General features: G+C 37.5%; 1 protein-coding gene across 2 annotated transcripts in view; it reads left to right on the forward strand.

The window, feature by feature from the left end:
- The first annotated feature begins 681 nt into the window (after positions 1 to 681).
- The window catches only part of DTHD1 (death domain containing 1), a 46,945-nt gene continuing 29,892 nt past the window's right edge, over positions 682 to 17,734 (forward strand). For both annotated transcript variants that reach the window (XM_063459907.1, XM_063459908.1), the window contains exons 1-3: positions 682 to 1,064; positions 11,949 to 12,531; positions 13,963 to 14,293. In XM_063459907.1, the coding sequence (XP_063315977.1) occupies positions 773 to 1,064; positions 11,949 to 12,531; positions 13,963 to 14,293 (1,206 nt within the window). In that variant the 5' untranslated portion in view covers positions 682 to 772. The remainder of the gene's footprint in view (positions 1,065 to 11,948; positions 12,532 to 13,962; positions 14,294 to 17,734) is intronic.

Here is a 17,734-nt window from a genome sequence, read left to right on the forward strand (position 1 = left end):
AAAAAAAATGTAACCCCTTAAGGACACATGACATGTGTGACATGTCATGATTCCCTTTTATTCCAGAAGTTTGGTCCTTAAGAGGTTAAAGTATTAAAAAAAAGTTGGGCTGAGATGACAGGAATAATGTATTTTTACTTGTGCAGTCAGCAGGCATTTAGTTATAAGGAAAGTGGATTATTTTACACACAGATGGGTCTATTAAAGAGCAGGTAATAAATCATTCCCCCTGCTAGTTACCAGATTCATCCAACATAACATGATAATAAATTATTTTTTTTATATTTTCATTTAGTTTTTTTGTGTTTTTTTTTCTTCTTAAAAAAAATTGTTCTAAAACTCATTTCATTTCTAAGCAGATAATTAATAAAATAAAAAAGTCGAAATTCATTTTTTATCTTTATCTCAAAATTGACATTTCTGACTGTGATTGAAAAATAAACATATCCAGGTGTATTTTGTGTTGAATAGCTGTTTACACACTATATAGTCAACTGTGTTGCAACAATTGAAAACAACATATGCCATTCAACAAAGAAAGATCATTTCAATTGGTATCTCTGATCTCTATGTACCATATAATCAGTGCCACTCCTTACATTACTGTGGTAACCAGGAGTCAGTAGCAACAACAACCTTAGAGCTCTTGTAGGTAGTTAGTAAGTTAGTAGCAGCCTTATGCCTTATAACTGATTAAAGTTAGTAGCAGTAATATAGAATTTTGTATTTTATTTTTTTAATATCCTGACTGGTATAAGGATTGAATTACTGCATGTTGAGCATGGAGTTGGCATCAACCGATTTCACAAATACTGAAGATCGTCTAATTCAAATTCTGACACATATTAAACAGTACAATGAAAATGTCAAAGACCTGCTGGAAGGATCTCATCTTAAAAATAATGAAGACTTGGAAAAGTGTATATTCTCATTAATTTTGTTAATTCATGACCTCAGCAAGACCTTCTGCGACAAGATAAGTAGAACGACAGAGAGTTTACAGTCCACATTTCATCTTTTAAAAGGAATTCAGAATAAATTCAAGGACTTTGGTTCGAATAATGGTAAGAGAGCACACATTTAATGAATTATTACTGTGTCTTTTATATTATTAATGCAGCAGAGACATTACCAGAATTATCATATTTCCAGTACAATATTCCATATATGCCTAATTCATTTTTTTTTTCTTATCCTGCTTTTTACGGAACTAAAATTGTATTCAGTGATCATTTCATATTCTGTATTAGGACAAATGCATATTTTTGGGGATTATATGAGAAATAAAATGTACATGTGTATACTCTTTAATTACTAATGTCAAGGAAGCAATCAATGGAGCATTGGTTTCTCCGAGGTGGTCCATATAAAAGATCTAGGAACCTGTGAGATTTATTAAGAAAACTGTAAGTAGTGAGTAGTAGCCTTTTTTGAATAAATATTTCCTATATCTTGAGGCAGCAGTTAGATAAGTGGTTCCCAAACCAGTCCTAAATCCCCTTCTACCAGTCAAGGATTTAGGTATTACTCAAACAGTTTTTTTTACTAAAAAATATTTAAACTATCCTTAAAAGAAAAAACAGAAAACATTTATATTATCTAACAGGTATTCTTGTTAACAACACCAACAAATGTGCTTGATTTAGACTTTATTTAAAGCAATACTCTAAGCACCATAACCACTACAGTGCACTGTAGTGGTTATGGTGCCAGGAGTGCCATGGCACATCCCTTACCATTGCAAATAGTAAAACCATTTTAAAAAAAATAAGCTTTCTTACCTGAAAGTAGCAAGGTGGGGCCTCTAAGGATAGGATTTGCTGTAACAGTACATCCCATAGATGTCAAATCACATATATGGGGAATTTGGAGGCCAAGGCAATACCATGAATTCTTTGTCATTATTATTATTATTATTTTTATAACTGGGATTTATAAAGTGCCAACAAATTCAATTAGGGAAGAGAGAAACACAATAAGAACAGACCAATACAACAGGTGGAGGACCCTGCCTGTGAGCTTACAATCTAAAGGTTAAAATTGGGGGATGAGACAAGAGGTAGCAGAGAGATTTGTATGTGATGGCAGAGAGAGTTAATAGTATAACTGCAGCAGCTGATAACATGTGAGAGTAATAAAGAGGTGATTGGCTGTGGTTCCAAACAGCTGAAGGTGCATGCTATAGTTAGAAGGAACCAGTGTGGGCGGGAGGAGGGGAGGGTGCGTGGGTGGAGCCTAGTAAAATCGAATGGCCTTCCTGCTTCTGGGATGGATGCGGGTTTGGGCCTAAGAAAGAGAGATAAGAAAGTTAGGAATTTACATCTAGGAGTGGTAAGGGGGAGGGGTAATTTACCAACCAATAAAAGAAAGATTTGGGAAAAAAAAACATGTTCAGTTAACGGCAGATTTGTGTAGAAATTGTTTATTTTGTCAAAATGGCAAATGTACAAAATATCCATACAAGTTATTTCCTATCGGCCTGAAAGACCACAGATTATTGGTATTCGCCCTGAAAGTGAAAAAGCAATATCGGTCAATCCCTAATACTAACCTCTGCATACTAGCAGCACCCTACAATACTTGCCTTTTTGGAGATGCTCTGACAAAGTTATCTAGCCATCACCATTTAGTCTATCTAGCCATCTATTGGGCATACTAGATGGGCCGAATGGTTCTTATCTGCTATGTTTCTATGTTTCTATGGCCTTGGTCAAAAGTCACTCAGATCTTTTTGACTACTCATTTTTCTTGCCATATTGAAATTGAAGAACTGACTGTTCACTTTCTTCTTAATAGATCTCACCCCTTGACAGGTGCAACTGCAACAATATAAACAATGTTATTCACTTCACCTGTCAGTGGTTTTAATGTTTTGGCTCTATATATAGCCAACAACACTCACAGGAAGATATACACATTTAGCCAAAATACCTTATCTAACCATATTCACACACATAGTAATATAATAATAATAACAAGTATTTAACCAGGAAAGGTACATTCAGATTACTCTGGTTTCCAAGTACGTCCTGGGGATGTTACCTTAGCCCAACATCCAGAGGTTGTTAATATGGTAATTTAGGTTGATGAAATGTACTCAAATCCATCAAGTTCAACTATTCGCACATTTGTTTCTACTGTTGATCCAAGAAGGCAAATAAAACAATCCTCCTTCATTCCAAAATTGCATTAAAATATCTCTTTAGACCGACATGCTGCTAGTACCTGCATTAATTATTTGCAAAATTCTGGTTTTCCCCAAGACATATCCATACATTTATTTTTCTAAAGAATTTCAGAAAACAAAATTTTTAGGCAAAATAATCCACATCCTCACTGTTATTACTGTAAAAAAACAAAACATTTAGTCTGCTGTAGGCAAAATTGTGTGTCTGTCTGTATATGTGTGTCTGTATGTATGGGTCAGTGTATGTCTGTATGTGTGTGTATGTATGGGTCAATGTGTGTCTGTATGGGTTAGTGTAAGTCTGTATGTGTGTGTCTGTATGGGTTAGTGTGTGTCTGTATGTGTGTGTCTGCATAGGTTAATGTGTGTCTGTATGGATCACTGTGTGTCTGTATGGGTAAGTGTGTGTCTGTATGGGTCAGTATATGTCTGCATGGATCAGTGTGTGTGTCTGTATGTATCAGTGTGTGTGTTAGTGTATGTGTCTGCATGGGCCAGTATGGGTGTCCGCATGAGTCAGTGTGAATATGTGCGTCTGCATGGGTCAGTGTGTGCGCACGTCAGTCTACATTCATCATTGTGTGTGTGTATCACGCCACCCGCTGGGTCCCCTCCTGCCAGAGAGCAGTCTGGGAGCTGGCAGGCACATCTTGTTGTGTTGGCATTCCCACATAGAAAGGGGAATGCCACTGAGTACTTACCCCTGGTCACGGCACCTGCAGGGTCTTCTCCTGCCAAAGAGCAGACTGGGACCCGGCAGGCACATCCCGTTGCGGTGGCATTCCCACACGGCAATGGGAATGCCACAGATTACTCACCTCCTCCTGCGGCACTCACTGGTCTCACTGACAGTCAATCCTCCCCTCACACAGCGGCCGGGTCTGTAAAAATTAGAGCCGCTGGCCGCTGCAAGTACGAACCTTTTTAAGGTTCTTAAGTAACCCTTATAATGCCTAACCACTGGGAACATGTGTGTGACGTCACACACACATGTTCCTTTGTCACATGCTCCTCTGCAGCCAATCTAGGAGCACCTTAGGCTATTGAAACCTTTTTGGTTCATTTCTCTGTGCCCTGTCGTGGTTTCCATTCTGGTTATCCGAGAGCGCGTTTCCAGTAATGCGCCCTTTGGGTTTTCTTTATTATTTTTACTTAAAGGGACACTCTAGGCACCCAGACCACTTCTGCTCATTGGAGTGGTCTGGGTGCCAACTCCCACTACTCTTAACCCTGCAACTGTAATTATTGCAGTTTTTTAATAAACTGCAATAATTACATTGCAGGGTTAACTTCATCTCTAGTGGCTGTCTACTCACGCTGTGTGAGGACCTCCAGTGTCACTCAATTCATCATAGGAAAGCATTGAAAATCTTTTTCAATGCTTTCCTATGGGGAGACCTAATGCGCGTGCGTGGCATTGCCGCGCATGCGCATTAGGTTACCTCAGACGACGGGCGGGATCAGTCTCGTCCACCGGCTGACGTGATTACAGGGAGGACCAATGCCGACCCAAAACCAACACCGAGGGACATCGGCGGGGTCTTAGGTAAGTGACCTGTAGGGGTTTTCACCCCTTCAGCTACCGGGGATGGGAGGTGGGAGGGAGAGGAAACCTGCAGTGCCAGGAAAACTGATTGTTTTTCTGGCACTGGAGTTTCCCTTTAAGTTCTGTGTGCTGTGCATATTAGTGTATCCTGACAGTGTGTGTGTGTGTGTGTTAGTCTCCATGGGTCAGTGTGTGCACATCAGTCTGCATGTGTCAGTAAGTGTGCAACCGTCTGCATGGGTCAGTGTGTGTGTCTCACTCTGCATGGGTCAGTATGTGTGTATCATTCTGCATGAGTCAGTGCGTGTGTGTCAGTCTGCCTGGGTATGTATCAGTCTGCATGAGTGGGTGCAGCAAATGGGGCGGAAATTTATTTTTTTGCCTGGGGTGGCAAAAATCATTTTCACCGGCCCTATCTGAAGTCCCTGGTATTTAAGCTGAGCAGGAGAGCTGTACACTGCAATGCACAGACTCTTTCCCACTCTCTCTACTGTGATTCACTGTTAACCGGCAGGGGATCGCTGGGATATCAGTTAAAATCCTGGTATCCTTTGTCTGCAACCATGAATTTTAATAATAAGGATCACAGCAATCTCAATCTGTGATCTGCTCAGTATAAAGGAGCATTCAAGATCTGTGCACTCCAAAGTGACATAGACTCTTTTTCCCACCGACTCCATTGTCACTAATGACGCCTCGACTTACGCGTTGGATTTGGCCAAATTGTGATTCAGCCTGATTTGGTGCAACCAGTTGTTTCCAAAGTGCTGAAATGTATAATGTAGCAATCAACTGTTGAAGCATGTTTGCTTCGTTTGATATTCAGAGTTCTGCCCCTGGTATCACAAAAAGCTTACTGATGATCTCCAAAACAACATACAAACTTGTAACAAAGCAAACAACTAGTGCAAACGCCGAACATGTTTGTTACTTTTGGTATTCCTAATTCTGCCCCTTGTGACAAAAAAAGAAAGACAAAAAAAAGATGATTGATGGGGAAAATAGATTATTGACGGCTTGGGGTAGCCATTAACTATTTATTTTATCCACAGTGAGAAGTGACCAATTGTGGGAAAAAAAGGACAAGCAGTTAAATAAATCTAGTTTTCCAGTTTGGCTAGATTTACCTTAAAGGGAAACTATACCAGGAAAACAAATTTGGTGCTGTCACTTACCTGGGTCCAGCGCCACGTCCCTCGGCGCTGGCTGAGCTTCGCCCGTGATCCACAATGGCCGCGCTCACATTAGGATTTCCCCATAGGTAAGCATTATTCATTGCTTTCCTTTGGGGATTCTGGTGGCTCTGACATCCAGCATCGTTTAAATGACCAAAAGTCGCCTGTCCACCCGGAAGTCCCTCTAGAGCTGTCTGGTAGACAGTCACTAGAGGAGGAATAAACCCTAGCAGGTAATTATTGCAGTTTAAAAAACTGCAATAATTACATGCTCAGGGTTAAGGGTGATCGGAGTTTGCACCCAGACCATTTCAATGAACTGTGGGTGTCTACAGTGCCCCTTTCAATTTTAAATTCTCTTTGAATTCCCAAAAGTTCTAACTTTAGTGAATAACCACGGGTGTGTCTCATTAACATAACATTAACCATATTGACATCATTGCCAACCAATATCACATTGCCCACCCTAAATTGCTGCCCTACTGCCCCCTTGTTTGACATTGCTTGGGATTCCAGTACTCAGACATAATCATACTCTCTATTCTTGGGAGTTCTTTCTCATAATGATTCTCATATGGGTATCATTTCCAGCATTGGTAGTGAATGGAGTTAAATACTTCATTTAGAGAATGGTTCAAGCTCAGGTTCTACAGATTTATAGCTTTTGAACTTTAATATAAGCACATTTTAGAGTAAAATATAAATCATTGGATTAATGCTTTTTCAAAGCACATCTCTCCCCCTAGTGGAAAATTGTGAATATGCAATACAAATAAAATGTTGCTGGGAGAAATTGCTTATCCGATAGGATATTTGTTTTGTGACAAAGAAGTCTTGCTTTCAGTTTAACAAATATAGGTGTAGCTAAAAAAAAGTCTCTGCAAGTTAGAGCCATACTATTGAGGTAAATACATAATGTTCCAAACAAAATTAACAGTTCTCATAATTCTCATTCATTGCATTTGCTGGATTTGCCTGATAGGATGTGAATTCCAAAACAGGATAAATTCTTGTTCATTATCACATCTGGCACTGTAGGCTGAGGATCTCTCTACATAGCCACATACCTCCCATTGGCCCATATGGACTGTTCCTATTTTGGACTGAAATCTCTCTCTTTTCTATCCCAGTGTCCCTTTTTTCTGAGCTCAGTATTCTTGGTGTGTTTGAATTTATACCAGATCTCTACAGCAATAATATGCACAGTAATGTGCTGTTAAAGTAGAATAAATGTGTTTATATCAATACAGTTACTGAAATTAATTCATATGAAAATTAAAACATTTCTGAGCCAGAAACGGAGGTTCTCCCAAAAGCTTGTCATTCTAAAATTCTGTTAGTCCAATAAAAAGGTATTACAAGATACACATTTCATCTCTTATTTTACATCTCCATTACTGGACTAACATGGCTACAATCTCTACTCTAATACTATATCGAAGGTAGAATTGATCGACTGTAGTGTAGGGGGATGCACTGGGTGAAGGGTTTTTGTAAATTTCAGCTTTTAGCCTTTTTTGGTTTTATTTTTTTAATGCATATTAATGCCTTTGCGTTATTTAAATACTTCCCGAGTGTCTCTATTTTGGGCCCAAATCCCTCTGCCCCTCTTTTCTATTTATTTTCAGATAAGAAACTTTGCTCTTTTTTTCTGAATTATATTTAGTTGCAAAAATTGTTATTTATAAGTCGTCTATAAGTTATCAGCACAACCCCGACCATAGGCACACCCCTACTTGCACCCTTAAACTGAAAGTGCCCATCTTTGCCCATTTGAAATGTTGGGAGGTACAAAGTCAACCAAATACTGATTAGGTTTAGTGGTAGACTCTGTAGTAGTTAAAGTGACAGTAAATACTGTCTCTCTCTCTCCAGTTTTTGAATATTGCATATTTTTCACTTGCATTGTCTGGCTAAGCATGCTTAGGTTTGAAGTTCGTCAATAACAATCAAGCTAAAGTAGTTAAAGGAACACTTTAGTGTTAGGAAAGAAAGCTGTATTCCTAATGCTAAAGGGTTCATCTGCCACCCCCTCCCTCGGGCGCCCATCGCAGTGGCACACAATGATTTTAATAATCCTTGTAGTCACTAACCTGTGTCCATCAGCGAGAAACCTCCTGCAACATCAGCACCAAGGAGAACCTAATGTGCATGCAAGGCAAGTGCCGCACATGTATTAGGCCTTCCTCATAGGAAATCATTTAATCAATGTTTCAATGCTTTCCTATGGGGGATCTTAAGATGCTGGATGTCTTCATGCACAGAGTAAAATGCTGTGAATCAGCAGAAAGTGCCTCTAGTGACTGTCTGGGAGAAAGCCACTAGAGGCAATCTTAACCCTGTAATATCAGCATTGCAGTTAAAGTTTTACATTGTAGAGTTAAGGGGACAATGAGATGAAGTGGCGTGGGTGCCGATAGTGTCCCATTAACAAAACAAAATTATAATCATTATTCACAGTAAGTGCATATGTTAAAAATATGGGGAAGAAAAAAAACATTTATTCCTAAATAGCTTTGGTTAACAAAATTAACTTGTATAGAAAAAATAGGAATTCATTAATACAAATGATGGCTTTACAAGGTCCGTCTTGTTTATTTAAGTTATTGTTAGATATTCAAGAAAATATTTATTTTACAAGCTAGTATTCCTTTATATTATGATAAAGGCATGCTAACTTATGATATTGTTATATCACATGACATTCAGATTAACTTAAGTGTATTATTTATTAGAAAGCTTCTCTAAAATGTTGTATATATGCTTATTTGTTTTATATTAAATATAAAAGAGGAATTTGTGTTGAAGAATAGCAAAATGTTCAACATTGCCTACATGAAAGGCTAACCACCATGAATGTAATGGAACATTTACTGGGGTAAGGTATGCAGGAAAAAGTGACTATGCCAGAAATTGACACTTGGTGATGGGCAGAATGGGACCTATGGGCAGAATTACATTTGCATTTTTTGAGACTCTGGAAATGCATTTCTGGAAGAGCCTTCATGGGTAGCAAGAGTCAAGCGGATATGAGAAATCATCCTTATAACTTCAATAGACAGAATATAATATCTAGATAACTAAATAGCATTCTTTGTGAGTTTTTCACATTACACGCTTACTTCTACTTTCTAGAAGGAAATGTGATAAACAAAAATTTTACAGTCGGTAATATATTGCAGAGTTTGACATGCTGTAATTTATTTTAAGTTTTGAAAATTGACTTCTTCCTGAATTTCTTCTTGAATTTCCATATGCAAATACACCCACAGCTCTAACTACATTTTGCCAGAGTGCTTTACCGGCAGTCACTGTGTTAGCGTTTCCTGTAATTCTAGATTTAGTTTAATGCATTTTAACATTAATATATCTCTTAAAATGGGCAATAAACCATCTCTGCTGAGTGATCATATTACCAAATGATGTATTAATAAAATATTTGCATTTTATAAATTCATTACAGCTTGCAAGAGTTTACAACTGAACTGCCACACTATTAAATTGATAGCAGTGCAACTGGTAGAATTTACTGTACTATCTCTTAAAATTAAAGTACATCAATCACCCTTCAGATTCCCAATGTATAATAGTTACCTTAATGAGTGACTAAAATATATAAGTATATATAAGTATTCCGATATTTTAGTGTTCATAGTTAATGGTTATGTTACCTCTTTGTATCCACCTTGCTATGCTTAGTTATGTTAGTGCTGCCACTAACTAATTTATGCATTAAATGAACATTTTAGACCACAATACAAAATCTGGCAAAATAACAAGAAAGAACATTTGAGGATCATGACTTCTGCGTGTAGCGTAACACTTTTCAAGAATTAAAAGAAACTTATGTCTTAACTAGCAAGCCACTTACGGTGGAACTTTTATACTGTGCCCATTAAAAAAATTATATGCGTCTGGGGTCCGCTAGACCCCAGCATGCAACAATAAAAGAGAGATGGCAGGCTTGTGAACCTTGAGAGAGTTTATTGACTTTGTTATCTTTTCACCAACTTTGCAACACGGATACATTTTCACTGGCTATAAACACCAACACTTCTAATAAAAACATTTTTTAAAAAGCTACACGTTAATATCTGACATTTGACATCAATTGACAGATCCTGTAATCTAATCAATTTAACCATAAATCATGCCCACTCTCCCAGCCCTAATGGATTTAGAACCTCTGACCCAAATAAAAACACCCACCATCTCCTGCTAAGTGGTTGTTATCATTCATAATATATACAGGCATTGCAAACCAACCAAACTCAATGTTTTGAAGGTCCTTCAAGCTGAAAGAAGCATATAAAAGCTCATGCTTATTATTTTTTTTAGCTGAGTATTATGTTTTATTTTTAAATTGTGTAGCATTATTAAGGGTTTTTGTTCATGTTTTGACCATGAAAATGCACAAATCTGTTAATTCATAAAAGTGCAGATTTTGAAGGGGAAACTGGCTCTTTTATAAAGCTTCAAGGTTGTACCTCCAATAGCCAGGCATGTGCTCTTCCTGATGAATTTGTGCCCAGGCACACAGGAGAAGGCAAAACTTCTCATATAGAGTTGTTTACCAAAGTGAGAATTCAAAGTAAACATCAAATTTGAGGTCTGAGTAGTTGAAATGAAAGCATAGGAGACATAGAGAACTTTTCTAGATCAGCCATTTTGGCCTTACATTTGAAATTCACTTTGAAGTCTCACTTTAGTGATATTTTAGAAAAGCATTACAGTTGATGTTTCTCTATGAGAAGCACTAAAATGGCTGCGAGGCAGAGCAGAGCTGTGGCAATGAAGCCTCTCGACACTGGAATAGAGGTAAGATTATTTAGGGGAGAAGAGCAGAGTAATAATCAAGATGAACTTTTAAACACGCCAACACATACTTCACAACAATTGTAAAAAAGGAAATCGGGAAGAGGTGGGTAGGGCCCTGAGGTGCTGTCACCAGTGATGTGAACAACATCACTAGCAAGCCCACTGACAGCCTGTCTGGTTGGCCTGTAGCCTTCAGGTCCATGCAGGTAGAACCTCCATGGTCTTAGTGCCTGCTGCACAGCGCGGGTGCATCTAATAATGCACTTGGGCTGTGCTGTCTAGTGACAGTCCCCTGGTGTCCTCAGATGTAGGTCACCAGGAAACTTAAGAGGGATGGTGGCACAGGACCACAAAATCGTGACTGTCCCACTGAAAGCCTCTCCAGAATTTCGAAACAAGGTTTTTCTTTTCAATGTTCTTTCATGTTCATTTATGTTTGTTATAACTATTGTATTCATTATTTTCATAGAGGTAAGCTAATTTTACTGCATAGAAGCAGGGCAATCTCACTGAATTTATAACTATGTGTATTATCCAATGCTGTTAGACTCAGAAAAACAAGCAGTCTGCTGACATGTGGTGGCCTGATCCAATCACAATGCTTTCTCATAGGATTGGCTGAGAGTGACAAAGAGGCAGATCAGGGGCAGAGTCAGCATGATTCTAACACAACCCTGGCCAATCAGCATCACCTCATAGAGATGAATTGAATCAATTAATCTCTATGAGGAAAGTTCAGTGTCTGCATGCAGCGGGAGGAGATACTGACTCACAGGATGCTCGTGCACAGCAGATCTGAGTGGATGGGGGCATATTATGCCTCCATCAATTCCAAAGTCCCTCTGGTTCACTCTGAACTACTAACAGATTTTTTTACTGAAGTGAGAATTCAAAGTGAATTAAAATTGAATATCAAATAGGCTTGCGTATCTAAACTAAGAGCATGGACAACTTTTTTTTTCCAGCTGGAGGTGTTCCTAGCTTTCAATCTAAACACTGTATTTTCTCAAAAAAAATACAGTGTTTACATGAGAAAGGCCGCAGGGAGCTATAGTTCTTACCTGAACAACCTCATTAAGCTGAAGTTATTCAGGTGACTATAGTGTCCCTTTAAGTTTAAACTTCTGCTTGCAAAGTAATGCTTTGTGTTGGGAACCAAAGAGTAAAATTGATATTATGCATTATTATTTTTGTTTTAAAACGGTGTTTTTTGTTAATGCAGAAGACACACACTACCTTACCTCCATCAGTCAAATACTGAGTGATACAGCACAACACCTAAAACTAGCAGAAGAACAACTGAACATGGTCAGCACTCAATACAGTACAAACCAAACAGAAAAGTCAAATGTTACCAGGTATGAAACTAAAGAGGATTTTGTTGATGGAAGCACAGTGGGCAAGGCAATCACTGATACCAGCCAGTATCATAAAGCCTCAGAAAAGATTAATTTGGAAGAAGCTGGTAAATGTAATGAACAATGCGATGAAGGTGTCAGCGCGGTAACAGTAATGAATGTCTCACCTTTTATTAAGACACATTCTATTTCTCCTGAAGATGAATACCATCAAGATCTAAACTTTATAGGAAATACAGATATCATTTCAGGAAACGAAGAACATTTACAACCATTGACAGAACAAATTGTGAATGATAAGCAACAGCTAAATAACATAAAGCAACAAAATGACTCTGACTCTGCTGACTCCGATAAAGAAAATAGAATCGAGTTGCATGTTAATAGTACAGAGCCAAATCTCTCAAAACAGCCTATGATTGAATCAAAACACTGGACTTATAAACAGTAAGTAAACATTTGGATATTGTGTTTTTTTTTGTTTTTTTTAAGTAAATATATTAAAACTTTTTACAGTGCAACACAATGCCACAGCACCGATATTTAAAACAAAAAAGGCTGTTTAAAATTATTATTACAGCATATAATACATATGCAGGGTTATTCAAGTATGAATTGTCAGGAAACTAAATTTAACATTTAAGGTCCAAAATAGCTTAAAGGAAAACAAAAAAAGTCACCTATGTTTTTCAGTTAAAATGTAAAATTCACTTTATTTTTGTTTTAAATTCCTGAATGTATCACACTATATTCAATATCCTTGACTGTGGAAATGTGGATATATAGACACAACCTCATATACAAATTAACTATTAATACAGAACGCAAAAAAAAAAAAAGAAAGAAAAAAAAAAAAAGGAAACAACAACCAAAAAGTCATACTGCTATAGTGTAGTATTACAAATCAATTGAAATAAGTGTAATGTAATGCATGGCAAAGCTAATTTAAACAAGTTTGGTAATAGGCCTATTTTTATCTTTGTGCGAGTGAAGAAAGTTTATTTTTAATTGATTTCAAATACTACACTAACAGAGTTTTTTACTGAAGTGAGAATTCAAAGTGAATTCAAATTGAATATCAAATAGGCTCGCGTATCTAAACTAAGAGCATGGCCAACTTTTTTTCCAGGTTGGCTATTTTGATCTTAAATTTGAAATTTGCATAAAATTCCCCTTGAGTTTCTTACTGTAGAAAATGAACCCTAATCTGACAAGTTGGCACAGAAGCAATGCTGTGTGGTTAACTTTACTTGTGTATACAGAGCAATTAACCCCTTAAGGACACACCTTCTGGAATAAAAGGGAATCATGATGGAATATTTCCGTCATGTGTCCCTAAGGGGTTAAATAGTAGCATTAAGATGTTCTTTGTATTTAGCTCGAAATCAGATAAAACGATCTTAGCATTATGTTGTAAAATGTATTAACTAAAGTTGTTTTTAAATAAACAACCTGGTTCTTTGTTTATCTGATCAATTATCCAGGCAAATACAGGTGGCTGGAATTTCCATCTAATAATAACAAAGTATTTAACCAGGAAAGGTACATTCAGATTACTCTGGTTTCCAAGTACATCCTGGGGATGTTACCTTAGCCCAACATCCAGGGGTTGTTACTATCACCCAATTTAATGGTACTTATTTTATCTACCTCGGAAGGATGAAGGGCTGACTCAACCCTGAGTATTAGAACAGATTCTGCTGATGCATTAGCCCACTGAGCTATTTCACCAGCCTAATATAAGCCAAGATAAGTTTGGTTATATTTATCACAAACACTATATAATTTATCCTTTAATATAAATAAATAAAAGCCCAAGCACATATATCTGTCTGTAAATAACATTGTCGTCTAAGCATCTTTTTTTTCCCCCTGCAGATATATGTTGAAATCAGATTACGACAAAGAACAGAGATTGGCCTGTTTTATCAAAGCACCCCCACTCATTTTGGAACAAATAGAATGTAGACTTATGGATGACATCAGTTCTCTAGTGGTGTCTGATTCCGAAGAGTTGGTCAGCAGCGTGCTAGGTATTTGGAGTAAAGATGCCAATCTTAAAATTCCATTTCCATTAAGTGTTTCGATTCCATTTAACTCTCGTTATAGAGGAAATTACAAAGATGTGATGGTTAAAGCAAATGATGAAAATCTCCAAGCGAGTTACTTAACACCAAATTTATTAGATGGCTACCACGGTAACCATAAGGTGAGTGGGGGCTTCCGTTAGTTGTCTTATCACTTTGCAATAGAAATTTGTCACTTTATACACATTCTGCAGAATCAAAGCTATACGCAATTTCAAGGTGATATAGAGCTTTGGTGTTGTGATTATAGTTCTACTGGACCTTAACTCTTAATGTTGCTTTGGTTTTATTTTTTTCAAAAAAGATTTTACCATCATACACACATACAATAGTTAGCCTATGATATTGGTCAAATTCTACAATCATGTACTTTTCTTTTATTGTATGCTTATGAATTTCCTGTACTTATATTTTTGTCTTCTTTATAATATGTTACTATACTTTCTGTATGTCTTTTTGTAGATGATACTAAGATATGTAACAGGGTTGATGTTCCAAGAGGGATAAGCCAAATGGCTAATGATTTAGGTAAACTAGAAAAATGGTCAGAGTTGTTGCAACTGATATTTAATGTGGATAAGTGCAAGATAATGCATCTTGGACGTAAAAACCCAAGGGCAGAGTACAGAATATTTGATAGAGTCCTAACCTCAACATCTGAGGAAAGGGATTTAGGGGTGATTATTTCTGATGACTTAAAGGTAGGCAGACAATGTAATAGAGCAGCAGGAAATGCTAGCAGCATGCTTGGTTGTATAGGGAGAGGCATTAGCAGTAGAAAGAGGGAAGTGCTCATGCCATTGTACAGAACACTGGTGAGACATCACTTGGAGTATTGTATGCAGAACTGGAGACCGTATCTTCAGAAGGATATTGATACCTTAGAGAGAGTTCAGAGAAGGGCTACTAAACTGGTTCATGGATTGCAGGATAAAACTTACCTGGAAAGGTTAAAGGATCTTAACATGTATAGCTTGGAGGAAAGACGAGACAGGAGGGATATGATAGAAACATTTAAATACATAAAGGGAATCAACACAGTAAAGGAGGAGACTATATTTAAAACAAGAAAAACTACCACAACAAGAGGACATAGTCTTAAATTAGAGGGACAAAGGTTTAAAAAAAAATATCCGGAAGTATTTCTTTACGGAGAGGGTAGTGGATGCATGGAATAGCCTTCCAGCTGAAGTGGTAGCGGTTAACACAGTAAACGAGTTTAAGCATGCGTGGGATAGGCATAAGGCTATCCTAACTATAAGATAAGGCCAGGGACTAATAAAAGTATTTAGAAATTTGGGCAGACTAGATGGGCCGAATGGTTCTTATCTGCCGTCACATTCTATGTTTCTATGTTTCTATGTTTCTATGTTTCTATGTTTCTATGTAGTACAGCTCATTTCAAAGCAAGAGGAAGTGCATTATGTGTCTTCAGTGTTCCTTTAACCCCTTAAGGACCAAACTCCTGGAATAAAAGGGAATCATGACATGTCACACATGTCATGTGTCCTTAAGGGGTTAATAAGATCAGCTGATTGAGAAAATTGCAGAAGTACACACACACACTAATATAAAGGGAAGTGTTGGAGGTCATCTAAAATGTGAGCATTACTAATGTTTTGCCAGTTCAAACTTATAAAAGCTATCACAAGAATGTATGTTAAAATCCAATTACAAAGTTACGGTAAAAAAAAAAAAACTATTCAATTCTTCTTACTCGGAAACTTACATGTGTACAGAGAAACAAAAGGCAAATATAACGATACCTTTCCCCTGCACACTCCTCAACCAATTCCCAGCCATAATTCTTCTCTTGGTTTCATGTAAGCAAAAGACAACTAAGTTGTCCAGAAAGGCTGGTAGTGAAAAACTGGAATTAAAAACCTAACTATTAATAAGATGCAGTTAAAAATCACTTAAAACAAATTGACACGAAAGCAAAATACATACATCATGTGTATTAACATGAATTGCAACCTAGTGAACTTAAATGAGAGATAGTCTATGGTTTGAATGGAACTGCAGGATTAAGTTTAAGATGGTTCAATATATTTTAGTCAAAAGGACACAGTATCACATGGCTGCAATGTAACAAGTATTCTGAAAGTATTGAATCTACCCTTGAAGAGTAGCTTAAAGATTCACTCCAGGCACCAAAACAATGTAATCTAAATTAAGTTGGTATGTTGCCAGGAGGCCCCCAGGGCACTCTAACCTCAAGGGGTTAAACAGTTCTCAAATGGTTTACCTCCAAAGTTGCCTCTAGTTGTGTTCTAATCCCACGACCCTTACCCCCCAGCACCGCATTTCAGGAAACGCAGAGTGCCGCCAGGCAGAGGGACTGCTGATTGGCTGAGAGCAGACAGCTAGCACTCTTAGCCAATAAGTGTCTTCCCATTTACAAAGTTAGCTTGGAAAAGGTACATTTCTTTCCAAGCCAGTTTTGTGAATGGGGAGTCACTGATTGGCTGAGAAGGTTAGCTGACTGCTTTCGAACAATCAGCGGCACTCCTGCCTAGAGGCTCTTTGTGTTTCCTGAAACTGAAATTTCAGAAGCCGGATGCCACTCTGTTGGGAGGTTAGATCGCTGCTGGAGGCAACTTTGGAATTAAACAATTTAAACCTTGGGGTAAGAGTTGCCCCATGGGCCTCCTGTCACCATAACAACTTAATTTAGATTAAGTTATTATGGTGCCTAAACTGTCCCTTTAAGTAGTGATGTAAATAAACTAGGTTCCTGCTCAGACTTAATATATAAGACTAATATGGAGCTAATATAATTAAAAGCTACAAACTAGACTCCATGCCTTTGAGGGCACCTAAAGTAAATAGGTCAATCTAACTTTGATCTAAACCTTGCCTTCATGGGCACCATAACTGCAGATACTTAACTAAAACTAAAATATCTAAAAACTAAGAGAAGGCTTCCATTGCTTAAATGGAATACATATGTAGAAAAAAAAAGTATTTCTGAAATAGTGTTGTTATCTAAAGATATTGGTTAGACATCACCATTTAACTATTACACTGACAAAGCAAAGGAATGAGCCGAGCCTTAACAATGGTTTTGCCAGTCAGTCAGCTCTTCAAGTGAGGATATCAACCTCGTGATTTAAATAGCATGGTCTTGGATGTAATTGGATACAGAAACTAGCCAATTGATATGTCATGTAAGGATTGGCGGTAACTCAAGTAAAGTTAGAACCAGGAGCCCTATCGTAAATACTGAAATAAGGAGGCAGAGTTAATAAAATAAAAAAATATCAACACTAAAAGCACCAATAAGTGAATGAGGCAGGCGCGAGAATTGGCATCTAAAGCAATTATTGTTCCATAATCACTGAGGATACTAGGGGCAGAAAAAAGCCAGGAGGTAGGGTCAAAAGACTGAATTACTATGTATAGGGGAACATCCAACAAGCGTAGGCAGGGTTGTCAACAAAGGCAAAACCGCCTGTTTAAGTTCTACCAATATAAGAACAAAGAAAGTAAGTGGTCGATTTATTGTGTCTACGAAGTTATGCAGGAAATATTATTCAGTGACAGACCTGGAGGTTGGATTG

Source organism: Pelobates fuscus, chromosome 6 (assembly GCF_036172605.1).
Source record: "Pelobates fuscus isolate aPelFus1 chromosome 6, aPelFus1.pri, whole genome shotgun sequence".
NCBI classification, from domain to species: domain Eukaryota; kingdom Metazoa; phylum Chordata; class Amphibia; order Anura; family Pelobatidae; genus Pelobates; species Pelobates fuscus.